At 43.4% G+C, this 23,966-nt stretch overlaps 2 protein-coding genes across 2 annotated transcripts; both read left to right on the forward strand.

Annotated features, from left to right (window-relative positions):
- Positions 1 to 7,715: 7,715 nt before the first annotated feature.
- Positions 7,716 to 14,710, forward strand: lrit1a (leucine-rich repeat, immunoglobulin-like and transmembrane domains 1a; the record flags this gene model as incomplete). The annotated part of the gene is made up of 5 exons (XM_084077344.1): positions 7,716 to 7,840; positions 9,980 to 10,443; positions 11,175 to 11,486; positions 13,403 to 13,817; positions 13,980 to 14,710. The coding sequence occupies 5 exons, from the start codon at positions 7,716 to 7,718 to the stop codon at positions 14,656 to 14,658; spliced, it is 1,995 nt and encodes a 664-aa protein (XP_083933470.1). The 3' UTR covers positions 14,659 to 14,710.
- Positions 14,711 to 19,626: 4,916 nt separating this feature from the next.
- On the forward strand, positions 19,627 to 23,966 carry lrit2 (leucine-rich repeat, immunoglobulin-like and transmembrane domains 2; the record flags this gene model as incomplete). The annotated part of the gene is made up of 4 exons (XM_084076214.1): positions 19,627 to 19,736; positions 19,929 to 20,568; positions 21,931 to 22,090; positions 23,125 to 23,966. The coding sequence occupies 4 exons, from the start codon at positions 19,627 to 19,629 to the stop codon at positions 23,964 to 23,966; spliced, it is 1,752 nt and encodes a 583-aa protein (XP_083932340.1).

The following is a 23,966-nucleotide window of genomic DNA, read 5'->3' on the forward strand; positions in this document are numbered from 1 at the left end:
GAACGCACCACAACCCGGTCCCTATATGCGTGTTTGTTAGAGCGACACTAAAGAGCTGCAATTAAGTTGCACAACAAACAAGCCTTTGTGTCTCTGCTGCTGCAGAGCGACACAAAGGGTGCCACCACCATGCTGGCTCGTGATGTCACACGCGTTTGATGTGACCTACAGTATACAACGCCTACGTAACGTTTGATGTGACCTGCAGTATATACAACTAGCCTCGCGTGGCCAGACAATAAACACTATGCAATGCAATTCGTCTGGAACCAGGCTAGTATACAACGCATACGTAACGTTTCGTCGTTGTGCTCAGATGGCGCCTTCCCATGACAACAACAGGTGTCCAATCAGTCACAGAATGTGACTGTGACTCACAGTCTCTGAGTCTAATAGCCGATTAGCCGCCCTCCATCAGTCAGTGTTGTATTATTAGCAGTGTTGGAAAGTAACTAAGTAGGGTCATCTTTTGTTTTAAGAAACATATATATGTGCCCTAATTACTAATACCATTTATAAGCTTTCACTAGTAAGGACAAGACTAAAATATTACTTTTAATGCAATAAGTCAGAGTGTTGCAACTGCCCCCTTGATGGGGGCAATTGTAACTGTGGTTGGGGGCAATTGTAACACTGTGAAAATAAGTCATATTAACACACTATCTCAAATCACATCACTAAGTATAAAATCACATCACTAAGAAATGTAGTGAAATGTAGTGAAATATGTTCATTTACTAACTATAAAACTAATTACATAAAAGTATGTAATCCCAGACAAATAATCTGCTTGCATTGAAACACATTGTTGACCCTGGTCACTGTGTTACAATTGCCTCGGATCAGCCAGCCATGAAAAAAAAGAGAAAAGAGATAAAAAAAAGAAGAAATATATATATCTAAATATATATACAGTATCTTTCTCTCTCTCTCTCTCTCTCTCTCTCTCTCTCTCTCTCTCTCTCTCTCTCTCTCTCTCTCTCTCTCTCTCTCTATATATATATATATATATATATATATACACACACACACACACACACACACACACACACACACACACACACACACACACACACACGTATGTGTTCAGTCCTACAAGGTAGCAAGCCAATTTCAACTATAGTCACACCTGTATAAAATGGGGCTTATTACCTGAAACTGTTCCTTATTTTTGCTGGGGATCCCCTGGAACAAACTTAAGGACCCAGACCCCACTCTTAAACACTTAAACCCTATATGGTTAAGCAGAGTTCCTCAGGGCTCTACACTACTATATTTTCAGTTTTCTGTTATTGTGGGGAAAACTTTTGCTGAAGCTGATCGACCATCCCACGATGGGTCTCAACACAATGCGTTGTGAGCTTGTCGATCTGCTATTTTCTACGAAAGATTTCCCCACAACACGGATGCTGGCTGGGGTTTAAGTGGTTAAACGTGGTGCGACACAGAGAAGAGTATCATTTCAAATTCAAACACATGTCAGAGAGGAGTAATGTGACACGTCTGATGTGAAAACACATCTTTAAAAATATAGCTGTTGGTCTCATATCATTGCACATTTTGTGTTGCTTTTTAATGCCTTTTCTCCCAAATGTAGTCGTTATGCCAATTGATTCCTCCCCTCCCCAGATTTGAATTACCAAGTTATAGTTATATCACATATCTTTTGCCATTCGCTCACTTGAGAGATGGTTTTCCCAAGAAGAGTATATCCCATGGCTTATGATGGAACAAAGTATAATTACCCCCAATACATTAAATTAATTTCTGTTTAGTGGTTTGTCCAACAAATACTACCAGTCAAAATGTGGTCCTATCATATCTAACTCTATTTACATATAGAAGCAAGCCGAAGAAATTGGAAAGATGGCATACACATACACCAATCTTTAAAAATATGTCATCGTGCTTGGAGCGCAAACCCTTGGTCTTTATATCTTGGTCCAGCTGTGGCATCCATACTTTTTCTGATATATTTAATAATGAGGGTTTAAGATCATTTGAAGATCTCAAGAACAGTTATGGTTTACCATCATTTTCTTTCTTTTTTTATTTACAATTAAGGGCAGTCATTCAAGCACAGGGGGTTCCGTGGAAAAATACTCCACCTGTACATACACTCTTTAATCATATAACTAATGTTCCTAAATGTGAGGGTTTTGTGCCCTATTTGTATAAGAAGTTCAGAGAATCCACCCGCCAACGGGTGTGTCTACCGTCTGGAATGTTGAAAATTGGCAGCAGTCGTTCAATTGGAAAAGAGTTTGGGAAAATGTCTCTCTCTCATCACAAAATTATAACTATCAACTCCAGCTCTGTACTACCCTCATCTGCATACTAACAACAACAAACTGGGAACATATATGCACATGATGTGGGAGAGTCCAGATGTGAATTATTTTTGGTTCAGAGTTTCACAAGTACTATCTGAGGTAATGGGAATTCTTATCCCCCTCTTGCCTAATATTTTAAGGTTGAATGATGATTCAGCGATCGGGTTGACGATGCCACAAAGAAGACTCTTACTCTTGGGGCTGACAGCTGCAAAAACGCTGCTGGCATAAGATGGAAACCTCCCCATAAATTAGAAGTTTCACAATGGATCCTCACACTAATGGACACGATCTCCTTGGAACTCTATAGCTCGAACCAATGGGGCAAAAGAAAACATGCTTGATATCTTATAGCCACAGCCCTGAAGAAACTTAAATCATGCTATTAACATCATAAATACTTACTGATTATTATGATCTATTTCCTTTCTCTGCGGTTTTGTACCTGTATTTGCTTTGTTTAGTTTTTTTTAGTATTTTATATACTAATGTATTTGCCCTGTCTATACTTGTTCAACCTGTGGGCCATGTAGGGTGGGGGTGGGGAGTAGGAGAAATTCTTAACTGGAGGAACAAATAAGAACCTCTTGTTGGGCAGTTCAAATGTACATTGGAATTAGCTGCACAATAGTACTGTGCAGGACATGCTTGTTCAATCCTCCAGCTATGTGAACAAAAAATAAAATAAAAATTTGATCACAAAAAATACAAAACATTTCTGTGTCGTCACTGCTGTTGTATCCTATACTGGCTCACTTACCAGTGAGGAGCCCCCACCGGGAGGACGTAGTCTTATAGAGCCTTTGTCCTACTCCTCTCGCCCAACACTCCCTGCTGACCCCAATGGAAACAAGACCGCAAGGACTTTTTTGGTGTTAGACCAAGTGTTAGACTGTACTCGTGTTGTTTTGCATTTCTGTCTGATAAAATATTCAATCAATCAATCAAACAAACAGGTGCCGCCCCAGCCCGTATGATTAGGTACAGTGACAATTATCAAGTGCTGACATTTTTACCATTTAGCTAGTAGAGCCTGCCTATTGCTCAGGGGATGAATTGAAATCTTGACCACAAGATGAAAATCCGTGTCAGATCAAAATACAACCACCCCAATTGTATAAGTTATATTGTATCAACATACTCTACCATACAGATTGGACAATATTACATTGTAAAAAAGTGACATAGTGCCGCTTTAAGTACACTTTTTGTCTATGTTTTTTATTTTCACCTGTTCAAAGCTAATTCATCAGTGGTTCCCATTTTTCTGGATCAGGGCCCACTTGAAAATTCTGAAAGCATTGCCTGTAATCAATCAATCGATTGTGTTCCGGGTTTGGATCAATGGAAGCAACATAGCACACTAGCTGATGGCCAGGCAGGACCTTGAAATTCCTTGACTGTAATGCCTGTTGTTACTGCCTGGTTACTGATTTCTTATTAATTATTACCCTTGAAGCTTAGATGTAGGCTATCTATCTACTCCTATCTGTATCTCTAGGCTACATAGATGTTTTTCTTTTCGGACGCTTTTAGAGCACTAAATGTGGACATGGCCATACAACAAAACCGAAAAAGGAAAACACAACACAAAAAAGTTTTTATTATGACACTGTCTCTATGCTTGATCACTTGTTCTTGTTTGAGAAATGCTGCTCATGCTATGTACCGTGTGTATACAGTATATATACAGTACGTGACACTTCCACATTGATTGATCCTGTTGCTTGCACATCTGCACATGGTCACTTTGCACATTTGGGTGAACATTTTGATCAGAAATTGACTGCACACGGAAACACTGCTAATTATAATTAAGTTACTGTGCCTGTCTAAGACAAGTCCCAAAGTATTAGCGTATATCTTATTTTGTATTATTGTCATTCTATTCTATTTTTAGTCCAGTTAGTCTGGATACAATCTGGGAACCCATTCTGTAAAAAAAAAAAAAAAAGGAAGAAACAAAATAATTGTATCATCAATGATGTTTCCATTGCAGCATGCTTTTCATGCCTAAAGGGTTAAAATGGGAGCAAGTTCTTTCTTTCTCTCCAGATTGCCAAGCCCTGGGAAAAATGACTGGAAATATTAAGTACAGGGTCATATGATATGACATGACATCATTCAAAGCCTATAGGCTTTAACTGTAATACATTTTAAATTCTATACAATTATAAATTATATATAATTTATTATCTCTCCATCCTTTATATTAAGTATAGACATAGCCTACTCACTGACTAATGGTATGTCTAAGTGTTCTCTTTAAATTGAAGGCGCCAAAGTTCCAGCTCTCTGTTGTCCTTGGCTGAACCCAACATATGAGACAGTATTGTTGTTCCAATAATAGCTCAGTATCATATCAGTTGCACACACATGCTCACAAAGAATAACACTGCAGCTCACATGAAATGTGATCTTATGGTTCATGCGTAAGACTGCTTGCATGGCTTCTTATCTGCTTGCAGTAAATATGGAATGTTTAAGATTTCTAACAAAGAATGAAGACCTGTGACTTAAAGAGGTTAAAGAATGCGATGCACAGATGAGGTCAACTTCTCACACGCACGCACGCACGCACGCACGCACGCACGCATGCACACAGACAGACAGACAGACAGACAGACAGACAGACAGACAGACACACACACACACACACACACACACAAAGAGAAGTTATTTATTGATCTCAGTATCAGTGTTAGTTAACAGGTGAAATCAGGTGTTGTGTTTGTTTACAAAAGGTTCACAAAGTTCTGACATTCTTACACACCTTTTCAAATGGATCAATATGCAGAACACATTTACAAAGCGGTCAAACATTAAAGGCAGGGTAAGTGATATTTTTTGGTATCTTTTTTGTTTTGTTAAAAGGTTAAAGTACTGTATTCTGATAGTAATCATTGCTACAGAGCGTTGGTTCGGTCACAGGAGTCTCTCCAGCTCTTTAGTAAACAGAATATAGTACATTTTCAGGTAGGTGACAACATTTAAGCCAATCAGGAGAGAGTACTGAAAATGCATTTTCTGTTTAATAAAGAGCTGGAGAGACATGGAGACTCCTTTTACTGAACAAACACTCTATAGCGATGAGTACTATCAGAATATAGAGCTATTTAATACTTATTTTAACCAAAGTAGATCACTTACCCTACCTTCTAAGGTCAAATATGCATGCAGACGGTAGACTTTTCCTGGCCTCATAGTCTTTAAATCCCATTAATGTCATGCGTTGTTGCAACATCGCTCCAGATCAGCATGATTTCAAGTCACTTAACAAGCAGTTTGAGGAAACATGAAGGAACTACAAGGGACCCATGCCAAGATTAAGTATTTACAGAGGTTTCCCCTAGAGGGTATTTTCTTAACTCTGTGGACTTTGTTCCGAATAGGTTAGTGGAGCTGCACTGTAAGGGCCACTGGTGTGGCTTTCATTCAACCCAGCAAAACATTGTTCACTTAAATTGTTCTTCATAATGAAGAAACAGAATGCAGTTTGTTGTTGTCTCTGTTGGTGCATTACATACTGAATAGAAATATTTGTAATTATTTACAACTACTCAAAATACATTTTTTTAAAGCAAAAGGAAGCTGGAAACAATATATAATAGGCTATGCAATATACATGGTACACAATATTGTAGCAGCAGATAGATAAATAAATAGTATTAAACATGTAAATGATTTGATTAATTGATTAATTGATTGGTATCTGACCCACCATAATGAAAAGGATGATGCTTGTTTCCATTGTGGTCCTTAAAGTTGTTGTTGAAAGAGTACACACTGAGGTTAGTAGCATACAGTACATGCATGTGTGCAAATAAGACAGTGTTAATCTACCGTTTTTAATTTGTTCCTGCAGGTGAAAATTTGCATTGAATTTCAATTAAATAGATTATGCGAGATTAAATACAACACTTAAAATGAATATGAATGCATCAGATGACTCAATATCTGATGATTACAACATTAAATGTAGGGTACAGTAGCCTATAATAAGTGATATTATTTCATGAAAATAAGTGTTAAATAGCTCTATATTCTGATTGTTCATTAACAGAATAAGTCTCTCCAGCGCTTTAATAAACAGAAAATACATTTTCGGCTCAGGATACCAATTTAATCCAATTCAGGGGAGAGAACTCACACAGGATACAGGATAAACAAATAGGAAGTGATGACACAAAGAAATAAGCAGACACGCAATTGGAAAGCTATAAAATTGAAGCTGATAAATGGGTACTCTCTCCTGATTGGCTGAAATTGTGCAACCCACCCCAAAAAACATGTTCTTTTTATTAAACAGAGAGACCCCTGTTACTGAACAAACGCTCTATAGCAAAGATACTATCAGAATATATGCTTTAACCTTTTACCAAAAAAAAACATTTGTTTTAACAAAACAATATCACTTACCCTATCTTTTAGGAACAGTAGCTACTATATTGATAAGAATACACGTATACAGACAGCACAAAACGTTAAGAAGCTGTTTACTGTAATACATTCTGTTTCACTGGAAATTGATTTGTGATCAATATTATGATTCAAAGTTATTTTCAATGAGTCGTGATTTGAATATGATTTATTCTCCAGAAAGTTCAGAAAGCTGTAAATTGGTTGAATAAACAATGTGGTATTGGCTTTTCTGTATTGAATGTAGGCCTATATATTCTTAAATTATTATGAGGACAATTGTTATTTGTGTTGGAAACAGTATAGTGTACGAACATGATCTATAGGGGCCACCTTGTGGCAAAACATAGCACAATCCTAACAGATTACCAGCAGTGGCTCTGAGATGTAGTGGAGTATAAGTAGAAAGTATTGAAAATGGGAAATAATCCAGTAAAGTAAAAGTACCTCAAAATGTAAAAGTACAGTACTTTAGTAAATGTACTTAGTTACTTATTTACACCACTGATTACAAATGAACATGCATTTGAGGGAATGAGGGAAAACACAAACATCACAGAGGATTATGACCATTTCAGAAGTTCTCTCTCTCTCTCTCTCTCTCTCTCTCTCTCTCTCTCTCTCTCTCTCTCTCTCTCTCTGATAATAAATAAAGGTCTCTCTCTCTCTGTGTGATGATAAATAAAGGAGGTCTAGCTGCGAGCAGCCTATTGGATCCCAGGATGCAGCAACACGCATACAAATGAAAAAGAACAGGCAGTCTGTTCAGTTAATCCTCGACCTATCCTTTTTATCTCCTGACTGATGCAGCAGTGCGATCACAATGGGCCAGCAGAGCGGAGGGACATGGCCAGGATCTGTTTAACTGGGCGCATGTAGCCAAGCGGGAGGTGTGTGGGTGGGTGTACAGTATGTGTGTGTATGTGTGTGTGTATGTGTGTGCGTAAAAGTAGGGCCAAAAACATGATGTTGGTCCCGCTCCTGGGTGTCTACCTGGTCACAGGTGTGCTTCTCCCACACACGGCCAGCGCGTGCCCGTTGCAGTGCAGCTGTTTCTATCACAACCTAAGCGACGGATCTAAGGCCAGGTAAGTGATGATCAGAATACTTACACACACAGGGACGTGCAGAGAATGTTAGAGAGGCAGGGGCTGAAATTCCCTAAAAGGGCACTTTTGGAAAGAAATAGCAAAAATAGCGGCTTGAGAGCTTGTAGATAAGCTATTTTCGGGGGCGCGACCCCACACTCTTTAGCTACTGAAGATACGCCCGTACTACATGGATTTCTACACAAATCCAACAATTCTTTCAACGCAAAATGCTGCGTTCCATCAAGTTCAGGAGACTTCGGAAAAAGGCAATTCACCTTAATGCTGCCTTCGGGTATGGCATGGAAAGGGGGGCATTTGCATTTCTTTCACCGTAGTAAATGCTGCATTCATGGTCTGGAGAGGCCAGTATTTTTACAGACGGGTAAAAGGGCAGGGGCTGAAGCCCCCTTTGATGTCTATGTGTGCACGACTGCACGTGCCTGTACACACACCCAAATCCAGACGAATAAAGCAGGGACGCAGAGGGCATTTTAGAACCGAAAGGGACGTTTTTTTTTAACAAGTTAGTTACTTTTTTTTGGGGTGGGGGGGGTTTGTTACTTTAATTCGGTTAATTTGGTTCAAAGAATGTATTGTACTTTTCTTCATCCCAAAAGTTCAGTTCTATCCCCCCAAATAGAACTGAGTATGTTCAACCCCCCCCCCCCCTCCTGCGTCCCTAGAATAAAGGCACGATCTTCATGCGTATTAATTAATTTGCCTAATTTGCAGTGGTGGAATAAGTACTCACATTTTGTACTTAAGTTAAAGTATCAATAGTGCAATGTAGATACTCTGTTACAAGTAAAAGTCCGGAACTCAGAATTTATAAAAGTATTGGTATCAAAATGTACTGAAAGTGCCAAAAGTAGAAAGTACTCATTATGCAGAATATCCCATTCCACAAGTTTTCTAATGTATAAATTGTGTAAAAAAATCTTTTTGAAAATAGCAGATCTACAACCTCACAATGCGTTGCATCGCGATGCATTGTGAGCTTGTAGATCGGCTATTTTCAAATGGGAGAAATCAATAGGGCTGAAGTGGTTACTGTATGTTTTGTAATAATACTCAAAATCTACAAAGTACAGTAACTAGTAACCAAAGTTTTCAAATAATTGTAGTGGAGTAAAAAGTACAATATTTGCCTCTGAGATGTAGTGGAGTAGAAGTAAAAGTACTGAAAATTGGATAATACTCCAGTAAAGTAAAAATACCTCAAAACTGTACTTAAGTACAGTACTTGAGAGTAAATGTACTTAGTTCCACTGGTGATCAACACACTTATACAACCAAATCGATAACAATAAAGGCATGATCTTGCGCATTAATTCACAGTTACCTAATTTGTGCCCTTGTAATGGGCAGGTCTGTCCTCCTGCACACGATTAGGCTACAGATGTTTGCACAGAGGTGAACACGTGTGCAAAAGATAATTCAGCTATAGTGCATCATGCCTGCAGCCTGCCCGATTTGACTTAAACCTGGATTATCTCACAAAGGCACTTTGAACCTCTCCATCTGCATTTTATCATGCAAGCCTGCAAAGTGAGCATTTTCTCACAATTAGGCATATTTGTAAGTACATCACCTTTCTTATGCAGTTGGCCACTTTCGGTGGCCAACTGCATTACAAATTGGCAGTGGTGTAAAGTAACTTAGTTTATTTACTCAAGTACTGTACTTAAGCACAATGTTGAGGTATTGTTTTTACTTTACTGAGTATTTCCAATTTTCAGTATACTTTTACTTCTACTCCACTACATCTCCGAGGCAAATATTATACTTCTACTCCACTACAATTATTTGACAACTTTAGTTACTAGTTACTTTGTAGATTTTGATTATTATTACAAAACATACATTAACCACTAAGCTCACAAAGCGTCACAATGCGATTTTTATACATTTGAAAACTTGTGAAATGGGATATTCTGCTTAATGAGTCTACTTTTGGTACTTTAAGTACATTTTGATACCGATACTTTTGTACTTTTAATTCCCGACTTTTACTTGTAACGGAGTATTTCCTCCATGGCAGTATTGAAAAATGTGAGTACCTTTTCCACCGCTGCAAATTGACAGTACAGATCATTTAAATTGTAACATTCAACAAACATTCCTGCCATCTTTCAGGAGCGTGATCTGCAACGACCCGGACATATCCCTCGTGCCCGTCGGCTTTCCCGTCGACACGTCCAAGCTGCGGATCGAGAAGACGGCCATCCAGGGCATCCCCAGCGAGGCCTTCGGCTACCTCTCCAGCCTGGAGTTCCTGTGGATGTCCTTCAACGCGCTGTCCTCGCTCAACCCGGACAGCTTCCGCGGCCTGGTCAACCTGGAGGAGCTGCGCCTGGACGGGAACGACCTGAGCGCCTTCCCGTGGGACTGTCTGGCGGACACGCCGGGCCTCCGGCTGCTCGATCTGCACAACAACCGGCTGACCTCGCTCCCTGCGGAGGTCAGCGCGTACGTGAGGAACCTCACGTACTTGGATCTATCCAGCAACAGTCTGTCGACTCTGCCGGCCGAGGTGCTCTCCGCCTGGCTGTCGGTTAAGCCCACACAAGCAGGCCCGGACAGCTCCAAGATGATTCTTGGTAAGGGACAGCGCCACGTTAGCAGGCCTAATGTTCCAGTCATCATTTCCCACACAACGCCTTTGCTAAAAGGCGTTGTGTGTGTAATGGAAGCCGGTATAGGACTGGTCCTGGAGGTCAATGGGCCCGATTCACTAAGCTGTTTACACCCATATTCTGAGTGTAAACAGCTTTATGGTCTTAAATGGGGGCGTGGAGCAATGCAAAGGATCTTCCATATGAACGTGCCTCTGACCTTCAGGCAAAAATGAGGAACAACTGTGATCCGCACATATCAGGGATTTATACAACCCTTTGTGAATTGCACGTTGGATTTTGCATAGAGAAAATACACCCTCCTTTTAGACACTTTATTTACACTCATATTGACACTGATATTTACGACCAGCCTTCTGAATCGGGCCCATTGAATCCACAATTAGCCTACATGTTTTGTTTTTCCCCCAGCAGAATAACATCATCATCATCATCATCATCATCACCACCACCACCACCATCATCGTATGTGTGTATGTATGTATGTACTGTGTGTGTGTGTGTGTGTGTGTGTGTGTGTGTGTGTGTGTGTGTGTGTGTGTGCGTGTGTGCGTGTGTGCGTGCGTGCGTGCGTGCGTGCGTGCGTGCGTGCGTGCGTGCGTGCGTGCGTGCGACTTTCTTTCCTCCTCTGGGTTTAAGCATGACATTGACCCTATATATATTTACATGTATGTTTCGCATGATGCCCCCTGCAGGCCTCCACGACAACCCGTGGGTGTGTGACTGTCGGCTGTACGAGCTGGTCCAGTACCAGCACCAGTCCCCGGCGACGCTCTCGGTGGCGTTCATTGACCCGCGGCTGCGCTGCTCGGCTCCGGAGAGCCTGTCCGGGGTCCTGTTCGGCGACGCCGAGCTGAGGAGGTGTCAGCTCCCCCGCATACACACCGCCGTGGCCCGCGTCCGGAGCGCCGTCGGAAACACGGTGCTGCTGCGCTGCGGGACCATAGGGGTCCCCGTCCCCGACATGACGTGGCGCAGGGCGAACGGTAGAGCCCTGAACGCAACAGGTGAGGTATAGCAAATGCATAGGCGAGTTTTGCCTCTGCCAACAGGGGGAGGAGGAAATATATCAACATATATTTTCTATACATGCAACATATATGTATCTCATATGTGACATATTCGGAATTGGCCGCACATATATATCCATATATATGTGGCATATATGTGGACATAATATAAGCTATAAGTTGGTCATTGTATGACCATTATGCAAGCATATTGAAGCTGAATTACTTGCCCAAGTTGCCCCCTATCTTTTATTTTATGAAAGTATTGTCATGCAAACACCCGGTGGCAGTTTAAGCTAGCCTGGTAAAGCCCCTCCCTCCGGAAAATCTCATTTCCACTTGATTTCAGGAAGAGTCTGGCCTGAAGGCTTATCTGGGCGTTTCTTGCCCGTTCACCAAATGGACTCACCTATCAGCGTCCTTAGCCTGGTAAAGCCCCTCCTCGCTCATCGTTCTGTGATTGACAGCGAAAGTTGGTCAATCAGGTGGCGAGTGAACCCGAATGGATCCGAGGGCAGCCGACCAAAATGGAACGGCAGCCATTGTTTTCTGTGCGTTGTTTTTACTTTCGGTTTTAAAACTTTATTACGCTCTCAAACTTCTTTTTTGAGGCACGGAATTTACTTTTAACTAAGATATTGTTTGGATAGAATTTAGTTGTTTAACTTCATATATGTGGTCAATTAATCATGACAGAGCCTATTTAAAAATATAAATTCAGAGAACCGGCAGGGGCGGGCAGTGACACGCATGTATCCGAATAAGGCAACCTATTTTGGGCATGGCCGTTAAGTCACTCTCTCTCTCTCTCTCTCTCTCTCTCTCTCTCTCTCTCTCTCTCTCTCTCTCTCTCTTTCTCTCTCTCTTGTCTCATGTTTGTGTTGTGGAAATATATGAACATATATTTTCTATACATGCAACATATATGTCTCTCATATGTGACATATTCGGAATTGGCCGTACATAAATATCCATATATGTGGCATATATGTGGACATAATATAAGCAATAAGTCGGTCATTGTATGACCATTATGCAAACATATTGAAGCTGAATTACTTGCCCCCTATCTTTTATTTTATAAAAGTATTGTCATGCAAACACCCGGTGGCAGTTTAAGCACCATGGACAGCGTCCCACTAATTCCCCAGAATGTACCTGTTTAATTGAGTAATCCTATTTGGTGAAATATCACATCTGGACTCTCGGTTCTGGAAGTCATGTGTCTGACTGATGGACAGTGTTTACTAAACTAAAGCTGACTTTGAATAGTGGGGTAATTTATTTATTTTGCTGTGCAGTATGTGCAGTATGTGTACACAAGTGGGCACTTTTTGCATTAAACTCAATTGAGTGCCATTTTTATTTTGCTGGCATATGATTTCTTTACATTATATTTTTCAAAAATACAGTATCACATTTTAGTAGCTTTAATTAACCAAACTAGATTTCTCCCTAGTTTTGCTGTTTTTCAATTCTTCTAGTGTGAAGTAATTGGTAGCTTGTAAAGCTATGCTTTCAAAGCAGCTTCCCTACAAATGTGTCTGCACTTTCATGACGTGTCTAGAGAGCTAACAGTTATGACTGCAAAGTTGTAGATTTGACTGTCAGCTGTGACCTGATCTGTTGTTTCCGCATTGATGCCACTTCGTTGACTGTGATGCCACAATCAGCACTCCATATTACATTGTTTTCCTGATCGATTACTTCAAAAATCTATATTATAAATCGGAATCAGGAAGTGTACTGATGTGTTACGAATCAGGAAGTGTTTTATTACTGTTACTGTCACAAAATGCATCTAAAAACAATCCTGGCCAACACTTTAATTTTAATGATTTATGTGAAGTAGCCTGCACATCCTTACTGTTAACATGGTGTAACAGCGATTATCTCCTTTTTATCCCCCACAGTCCAGCAGGAGACCTCAAAGGAAGGAATCACCTGGTCCATCCTGCGTGTCTCTGCTGTGTCGTTCCGTGACTCCGGGAGGTACATCTGCATGGCTGCCAACTATGCGGGGAATGCCGAGGCTGTCATCTCTCTAGTGGTCTCCAACACGACGATCTCTCTAATGGTCCCCAACACGTCGAAACCGGTCGGAGACCCAACCAGCCCTGAGAGGAAACCCAGAGCCAAGAAAGCGAACCAGCAGGCCGCCTACCAGGAGAAATTGGTGGCCAGATATGTGGCTCCTTCCTCCGCCCCTGCGCCCTCACCCGTCTTGGAGCCTGGCCCTCCGGCAGGCTCCGGGCCTGGACCTGGGTTAGCTAGCTTGGCCGTGGAGCCTGGCCCTCCGGCTGGCCCTGGACCTATGTTAGCCAAATTGTCCTCGGAACCTGGCCCTTCGCCAGGCTCTGGACCTGGACCTGGCTTAGCCAGCTTGACAAAGCAACCTGGGTCTCCACCTGGTTCGGCACCGGGCCCTGGGTTAGCCAGCTATAGCCTGGCTGACAGAAATGACACTCGTGGGCCCGCGCCCACTGCCAGCCCGGATGCGCTGCTGGAACTGGAGAAGACCAACCTCAGCAACCTGGCGGCCAACACCTCGTTTCTCCAGCAGGACCCCGACAGGGTGGTCCGGTCCGTCAAGGTGGTCGGGGACACGGACAACACCATCGCTCTGAACTGGAGGGCCCCGCAGGCCAAGAACACCACGGCGTTCAGCGTGCTCTACGCCGTGTTCGGCGAGAGGGACATGAGGAAGATCAACGTCGGGGCGGGGCAGAACCGCGTCACCATCGACGGGCTGGTGCCGCAGACCAAGTACATCGCCTGCGTGTGCGTCCGGGGGCTGATCCCCAAGAAGGAGCAGTGCGTCATCTTCTCCACGGACGTGGCGGCCAGCGCCACAAGCATGCAGAGGCTCATCAACGTGATCGTGATCACGGTCGCCTGCATCATCGCCGTGCCGCTCACCGTCATCGTGTGCTGCGGCTGGCTGAAGAGGCGCATCCAGAAGTACTGGGGCAAGAAGTCCAAGAACATCCAGGACTCCTACGTGACCTTCGAGGCGCTTTCGCCCGCCACGAAGGCCAAGGGGCTGGAGGACGAGTACCTCACCAAGCTGAACCCGGAGGAGTCCAACCGGCTGCTGTCCGCCCGCTCCAGCCTGGACTCCGAGGCCACGGCCAAGATCGAGGGACAGCCCAACGAGTACTTCTGCTGACGTGAAGCTCCAGCTCCAGCTACGCACCACCTCCTCCCCCGCACCCACCCGTACTCCCACCCGTACGTTCCCCCTCGCCACGCCCCCGATGGTCTCGTGCCTAACCACCAGCCCCACCCGCACCCTCACCCTTACCCTCACCACCACGTGCACCCGCGTCCTCACCAGCATCCCGAGGTCAGCCCCCCTCGCACGCGCTCGCACACGCCGCACCCTCACCAGCACCCCGAGGTCAGCCCCCCTCACACGCGCCCGCACACGCCGCACCCGCACCAGCATCCCGAGGCTAGCCCCCCTCGCACGCGCTCGCACACGCCGCACCCTCACCAGCATCCCGAGGCTAGCCCCCCTCACACGCGCCCGCACACGGGATGCTGGCCGCACCCGCACCAGCATCCCGAGGCTAGCCCCCCTCACACACGCCCGCACACGGGATGCTGGCCGCACCCGCACCAGCATCCCGAGGTCAGCCCCCCTCCCACACGCTCACACCCGCCGCACCCGCACCAGTATCCCGAGGTCAGCCCTCCTCACACGCGCTCGCACACCCCGCCACACCCGTGGGATTCCCCTCCTCCGCCCGTCCCTCCCCGTTGGACCACGCCTCTAACCCCGCCGCCTCAGAGGCCCAGCTTCTATCAGAGGACCTTTGCACGCTGCACCATCATGGAAATATCAGTTTAGACTATTTTGTTATTTCATCACAGTTTTTTTGTCTATATCTATAATATTTCATGAGTGGATATGAATACTGTAAGTCATCCTCACTGGAAACATAAGAAAACATAGAATATAATGGAGTGCTACAGGGATGATGTTTTTTTTTTGTACTTCCAACCCAGAAGTGACATCCGGTTCCCAACAACAGATTTCTAATGAAAGAAAATGAGCCCTGTGCGAAACAAATGCTTGTGATATTTACAATCTTTGTCCAGCAAGATAATCTTCACAAATCAACACGTCTTTTTTTGAACCACACAGGTAATTAGTAGGCTTCAATAGTCCGGTGGCTTTAGCACAATTACCGTTATGGAGTGGATAAAAGCACCAAATCATGTTATTATGTCATGGAACAAAACGTGAAACTCTGTTAGGTTTATGTTAACCACAGACCTCATACATTTAAAACCCAAGACAAAAACACGGGAAATCTGGTTGCCAACTCACTTCTGGGTTTTAGAACTACAAACTGTATCATCATTTTCAAACTTTTTGTTTTTTATGCCCCAATGTTCATTTCACTAAACCTGTCAAAAGAAGCATAACCAAGGCTGTAATGAGATTAATACTTCTTCGGGAACGCGAAGTGGAACTATACGGCCTCTCACATGCCTGCGGTGCTAACCGACCAGATCTGAGGTATTCCATTATTTACATTCTACGCCTCTGTACTTATCTGTCATATGTTCTCAGAGAAGATAAATACACACAGGCATGGTGCAACGTCACAACAATGAACAGAGGTAAAGCTGGAGCTGGACAGAAGTACAGAAAAGACTGAACTATGACGATGTAAATATGGTTGGAGATTATGAAGAAAAAAAAATCAACTATTTTATATTCCCATGCAGCAAAGAGATGCATAATATCAACTATCAATATGTACTTGTTGTTTGTGCCACCTGCTTGCATATAGGCTGTATGCACAGTAGCCATATTGGAAAGACATTGGGTCTCTTCTTACTTCCTTTACAGGTGTTACCAATAATGCTAATTAAGGCTCTGTTCCATTCTGGTCAAACTAGAGCCAGGGTGCTGATGTTGCGCATGTTGGCTCACTGGAAACACCAATGGGTCTCAAAGTGTGGTCCAGGGACCCTCATGGTTCCTTGAGGGGGTTCCAAATGGCCCCCTTACGGATGTGTAACTCTGAGAGTGTACAAATGGAACCAAATGGACCCTACATGAAATGGAACAGAGCCTTCATTAGTATCATTGGTAACACCTGTGAAGTAAGGAAGAGGCCCAATTTCCTTCTAATATGGCTGCTTTGCATAGAGCCTATTAGGTCAGTGGTTCTCAAAGATGGGTCCAAGGACCCTCACGTTCCTTGAAGGGCGTCCCCCAGCAAAATTAGTTAATATAGCATCACTATATCAGTTTAACCCCTTTAACCCTATATTCATTGGCTATTTGAAAATAGCCTATCTAGTAGATTGTAGAGCACACATCTTGTATGGGGGTCCCTGGCTCAAAATACTTTCAGATGTGGGTCCACAGCCAAATACATATTAATTTGTGGATCCTTGACATGAAAAGTCTTGAGAACCACTGAATTAGGTAATGATTAGGCCTACATGCCATGCATCATTAACTAATTGAATGTATATTATATTTAACCCACTTGTATTATTTGAATGAATGGAAATAAACTTTTATATATATATACATTTATCCAGTTGTAGTTCTATAGCATTGTGTGTTGGTATGGTATCTCACTGGGATGAGCCGGCTTTGAGAGTGGGTCAATATTCAACCAGGAGTTGAGTCATATTTGGTCAATATGCAGGTTTAATATCAGGAAAATGGCCAGATTCGGCATATCCCAAATTAGCCATTTATTAACCTTTTTTTGTGATGAAATGTTTTTGTTTTCTCAAAAATACAAAGAAAAACGAAACCAAACAGAGATCAAAACTAAACGAGACGAGACGAGGTCTAGCCAACGATTAAAGAAAGGGTAACAGATCATTTTAAATGGTGGATATTCAAATAATGTGAAGAGGGAAAAAAATGTATTATGTAATGATTTGGCAATCTCATAAACAACTAGAAAAAGTGCTCCTCGGAGCACAGGTCTCCGCCAGGTCAGGTAGGCTATTGTGGCCTCCTGGTGGCGCTATAATAGGCCGCATGAAAAGGCTGCCATTTCTTCTTAGGCCTTGCACGACAATCGGACACTGACTGCATTCATGATTTGAGGCATTTTGTTAAAAACATGTTTTGCTAAATTAGACCTGTTGGTGGCGCTATAACAGGCCAATGTTAAAAGTGTGGCATTTGTTCCTCAACAAGCGCAATTGGACGGTGCGTTCATGATTTGCGGAATTTTGTTCAAAACAAGCCAATAATGCAAACTTTAGATGTCAATCTTAGCCAATCAGTATGGCATATGAAAAATCAAACACATCCGTCTTGATCACATGACTATAGAGATCATGTGTACCGATTTGCGTGAAATTTGGATACAATTGGAAGGAGTAGTATAAAATAATGTGTTTTACATAAGTCGGCCTCCTGGTGGCGCTATAAAAGGTAGATGTGAAAAATTTAGGGCAAAGGTTTTTCTTTGACCACTAGGGAGTGTGCATACAAAGTTTTACACAGATCGGTGCAATTATAGGTAAAAACACGAAGCGGCCTGTTATAGCGCCACCATGAGGCTGATTTGAACATTTTCAAATGGTAGTTCTTCCTCGGCCTAATGGGAATGAGCGTGCAACATTTCACGGAAATTGCATGCTGTGTTCATGATTTGAGGCATTTTGTTCAAAATGGAGCAGTCCTGCAAACTTTGGAAGACATTTTTAGCCAATCAGGATGGAATATGAGAAATCTGAAAGACCTATTTTGTTTAATGACTACAGAGATACTGTGTACCGATTTGCGTGATTTTTGGACAAAATCTGTAGGAGTGCTGTCAAAAAATATGTTTTGCACAAATCGGCCTCCTGGTGGCGCTATAAAAGGCCCATGAGAAAAATTTGGGGCAAAGGATCTGAATTGGCATCCAGGGAGTGCGTGTGCACAGTTTCGCTGCGATCAAGACAACGGTGCCGGAGATTAGCTGGTCACAGACGGACGGACACACGGACACACACACGGACACACACACACACACACGGACACACGGACGGACGGACGGGGTGGAAAACATACTCTCTCGCCATGCCTTTCGGCCTGGCGGAGACAATAAATATGTTTTATAAAGGTTGGGGAAAGGGTTTTGAACAGCTACATCTGCCCCACCCCCAACATTCAATCATCGTAAAGTTGAGCAGTTTCAGTTTGGTGATGTCAGGCCAATATTGACCTCAAAGTCAATACTGTCAATACAGTATGTACAACTGGTAACTTCATCCATGTCCTCCATGTGCAATTACATTCTGTCACCTCAGTCACATTTGAAAAACTCATTTTTTATGGAAAAAGAAAATAAACTGATATTGTCGTTTAGATTTGGACAAGTATGTAAATATCAGAAGTTGACCCTCATCTGTTGCCCTACCTTTGACTGTGTCCTGCCAGGTAGCTAAGAGAGCTACTGTATGCAGATAGCAGTGGTTTATAGTAACTAAGTACATTTACTCAAGAACTGTAGGCTACAAAAGTAACATTTTGAGGTATTTTTTACTTTAGTGGAGTATTGCCAATTTTCAATACTTTAACTTCTACTCCTCTCTGAGGAAATTATTGCAATTTTACTCCACTACAATTATTTGAAAACTTTAGTTACTATTTACTTTGCTGATATAAATTATTACTTTATAAAACATACATTAACCACTTTAGCCCTATTTTATACATAGGCTATTTGAAAATAGCAGATCTACAAGCTCACAACGCATTGCATCGCGACGTGTTGTGAGCTTGTAGATCTGCTATTTTCAAACGTTTTAGTACTTTTACTTTTGGTACTTTAAGTATGTTTTGATGCCAATACTTTTGTACTTTTACCCAAGTAACATTTTGAACACAGGCCTCTTACTTGTAACAGAGTATTTCTACATGCGGTATTGATACTTTTACTTAAGTAAAAAAATGTGAGTACTTTTTCCACCACTGGCAGATAGTAGGCCAGACCTACTGATACCATCAAGGGTTAAACGTGGGTGTCAGAATTAGACCCCACACTTGTTCTTTGCGCAGCATGTCAAGGATTAGACTTAATAGGCTTCTGTTGTCTGTCACAGGTGGATATGCCTTGAGCACGAATGTAGCCTTCGACTTTGGGAATTCTATTGGACTATGGACACATTTCGTAGTCTTTTAGTTGTCGTTGTGTTAATTATCCAAGCATATAAAAGTGTTTCTCAATGTTTAAATGGATGCAGCTGTACAACAGACCGGCACGGGAGGTAAGACGTTCCTATAATCTGCGTCATGGCTAATGTTTTTAAGCTGTTGCTACTCTACTCTTTTTCGTGGTAGTTTATAGTTCTAGTTATATTATGTGTGCATAAAACAGCCGTTTGTATGTCTTTCAGCTATTTGGCATACAGTGTAATGTTTCATAAATAGGCCATTGAAACGCTTTCCTTCTATTTTAGGTCGCTCGTATGTATGGAGGAGAACGCATTCGGGGTCATACCAGACATTCCAGCTGATATAACCAAAATACGAATCGAAAAATCTCACTTCACCGAAATCCCCCGGGGAGCGTTCAGAAAGACGTCCGCTTTGGAGAACCTGTGGCTGAATTTCAACGACATCACTTTGATCAACTCGAAGGGACTCGAAGGTCTCGGTAATCTCACGGAGCTGCGCCTTCAAGGCAACAACTTGCGGTCGGTGCCATGGACGGCGTTCGAAGACACCCGCGCTCTCAAGATCCTGGACCTCAAGCACAACCAGCTGGATGTCTTGCCGGAGCATGCGTTCAAGTTCTTGCCAAGTCTGACTTACTTAGACTTATCTTTCAATCGGCTTACGGTCATCTCGAGGGAGGTCTTCCTAAACTGGCCTCTCTATCAAAATATACACAGCTCCAGCGAGCGTGGTGGAGGTGGTGGGGCGACCGGCCTCGGGTCCAACGTGGTGCTGGCGCTCCACGACAACCCATGGCTCTGCGACTGTCGCCTGAAGGGCTTCGTGGAGTTTGTCAGGGCTATCAGCCCCCCCATGATTCTGATGAACTCATACTTGACCTGCTCAGGGCCGGACTTTAGGGCGGGGAAGTTCTTCCATGAGGTAGGCCTATAACATGCAGACATATCTGGGTCACTCACTCTCATGTTTTTGTTAGGTAGTCTTGTTTGCCTGACCCCAGTGTTAAAGGTAGGGTAAGTGATTTACTTTGGTTAAAATAAGTGTTAAATAACTCTATATTCTGATAGTACTCATTGCTATAGAGTGTTTGTTCAGTAAAAGGAGTCTGCCATGTCTCTCCAGCTCTTTATTAAACAGAAAATACATTTTCAGTGCTCTCTCCTGATTGGCTTACATTTTGTCACCTACCTGAAAATGTACATATATTCTGTTTACTAAAGAGCTGGAGAGACCCCTGTGACCGAACAAACACTCTGTAGCAATGATTACTTTCAGAATATAGTACTTAAACCTTTTTAACAACATAAATGTATCAATAAAAAATATCACTTACCCTACCTTTAAGAATGTAATTTAGCATGTCATTTAAACAGCTGATTTTTCTTATCTATTTCAATGTATATTGTTAGCTTAGACTGATGCTAGGTTCTTGGTTAACCCGGAGCCTAGCTTCTTGAGGCACTATCATTCTCTCTGCATTTTATGTATGTGAGTACCTTGCTTATTCTAAGTGGCTCTGGATAAGAGCATCTGCTAAATCAGTGGTTCTCAAACCTTTTTCAATTTCAAGGACACCCATAACTGAGAGCGTACGGACCCATGTGGACCCTTATGGGTCCATTTTGTTCCATTTGTCCACTCCCAGAGTCACAGGGTCCATTTCAACCCCCCTCAACCTGGAACATTGAGAACGTTGAGAACCACTGTGCTAAAATGCAGTGGTGGAAAGTAACTAAGTACATGTACTCAAGTACTGTACTTAAGTACAATTTTGAAGTATTTGTACTTTACTTGAGTATTTCCAATTTCCAATACTTTTTACTCCACTACAATTATTTGAAAACTTTAGTTACTTTGTAGATTTTGATTATTATTACAAAACATGCATTAACCACTTCATAAACCGCCCTATATATACATTTCGGCTATTTGAAAATAGCCGATCTACAAGCTCACAATGTGCATTGTGAGCTTGTAGATCTGCTATTTTCAAAAGATTTGTATATATCTGAAAAACTTGAAATGGGACATTCTGCATAATGAGTACTATAATGATACTGTACTGCATAATGATACTTTTACTTTTGGTACTTTCAGTACATTTTGATGCCAATACTTTTGACATTTTCAATATTCATTTTCAAGTACATTTTGAATTCCTTACTCTTACTTGTAACAGAAACAGAGTACTTCTATATTGCAATATTGATACTTTTACTCAAGCAAAACCTTTGAGTACTTTTTCCACCACCGTGCTAAAATGCCTAAATTGTAATCGTATAGGTAGAGCTGCAGGAATGCACAAAGCCCATGGTCGCCACTCCCTCCGTCAACATCAGCATGCCCCTGGGACGGAACGTCACCCTGCACTGCCTCGCCAAGGCCAGGCCCGACCCCGCTGTATGGTGGACATATGGTCTGAAGATAATCAGAGGATTTCATGGTAAGAGTTATACGTCTGTCATCAACGCATGTTGATCCAGACACTTAGTCCCTAGTCGTATCTCTTTGTAAATTAGATACTTACACACACACTGGTCGCAGAAGGCCTTTCCCTTCTATGAATCGTTTTGGCCCACTAAATCAATTCATGGAAGAGTTATAATCTGTTGGCCTGTCGCAATATAATCATCTCAGTCTGGTTTGTTGATTAAGAGATGTCGGAGATTAAACTGTAGGATTCTGCTGCCTATACCTAATATGATGTAATTAAACCCTTGCGTCATTCGACTTAGCCTCCTGCATGCACAACGCATGGTGCAGATCATGGCATTTCTTTCAGCAAGCCAACCAGCCCTTCATTGCACATAAAGCGGTGTTTCTCAACCGTTTTAATAGGCTCTATGCACAGCAGCCATATTATCACAGGTGTTACCAATGATACTAATGAAGGCTCTGTTCCATTTAGCGTAGCACATTGGTTCTCAGATTTTTCAATTTCCACGACCCCAATAACTCTGAGAGTGTACAAATGTGTGTACACTCTCAGAGTTACATACCCGTAAGGGACCATTTGGAACCCCCCTAAGGAACCATGAGGGTCCCTGGACCCAAATTTTAGTCCCACTGGTGTAGCAGTGTTTCCAGTGAGCCAACATGCACAATATCAGCACCCTGACTCTGTTTGACCAGAATGGAACAGAGCCTTCATTAGTATCATTGGTAACACCTGTGAATGTCTTCACAATATGGCTGCTGTGCATAGAGCCTATTACAAGGACAAGAGTGAAGAAATAAGTCTTGAGCTGTGCTTTAAAACTGTCTACAGAGGCTGCCTGTCTAAGGTGTAACGGGAGCTTATTCCAAGCCGTCGGCCCGCAGAAGCAGAATGCTGCTTCACCGTAATTTTTTATATGACATTTCAGGCACTTTGAGTAGGCCTGAACTAGAAGAATAGGGACCCGAGGATTCATGTGGTTACATTTTACTGCACCACTGCATTTTATTCCACACAACTGCTGTGTTTTGCTCCCACAGAGTCTCAGGAGAGAGTGGACGAGGACACGGTCAGGTCCCGCCTGGTGATCCCGTCTCTCCACGGGACCGACCGAGGCGTCTACACCTGCTCCGCCATCAACTTCATGGGCAACTCCTCCGTCAACATCCTCCTGGACGTCCACCCCACCGCCGGCCCCTCCCAGACGACGTCCCGGCTCTCCCCCGGAGGGTTCCCCGCTCCTCCACCCGTCACCGCCGAAGAAAACGTCTACATCGACATCCGCATCGCCCGGCAGATGGTCCGCGGCATCAGCATCGAGTGGTACGCCGTCTTGGAGCGGCCTTCCGAGACCTGGTTCACCGTCCACTTCGGCCGCGTGGACGCGGCCAAGAAGGAGACGATCTACGTCGGCCCCGGCACCAACTCGTACTCCGTCTCCGACCTGATGCCCGCCACCAAGTACGAGATCTGCGTCACCCTCAGGAGCCGAGCGCCGCGGCCCGGCCAGTGCGTTGTCTTCGTGACGGGAAGCGACGTCACGGAGATGGAGCAGCGGCAGAAGCTGATCCACATCGTGGTGATCGTCCTGGCCATGGTGCTGGCCGTGCCGGCGGGCATGTACGCCTGCACCACCGACCGCAGGCTCGGCTGCCCGGACGGCGTGACGGCGTCTTGGAAGAATTGCCGGAAGGCCGGCGGAACGTCGGAGAGGGAGAGGGAAAGGCAGGGCACGTTCGACAGCCTGCAGGCCGGCAGCGAAGACGGCCTGGTCAATAAGGAGTCCAGCGAGGACTGGAAGGTGAGGAGGAGGTCCCAGTCTGACGACAGATCGCTAAAGGGCAAGGCGGACCCAAGCAGGATCACTGCAGAGCTCTACTGA

This window comes from Gymnoscopelus microlampas, assembly GCF_963454915.1.
Source record: "Gymnoscopelus microlampas genome assembly, chromosome: 13".
Lineage (NCBI taxonomy): Eukaryota > Metazoa > Chordata > Actinopteri > Myctophiformes > Myctophidae > Gymnoscopelus > Gymnoscopelus microlampas.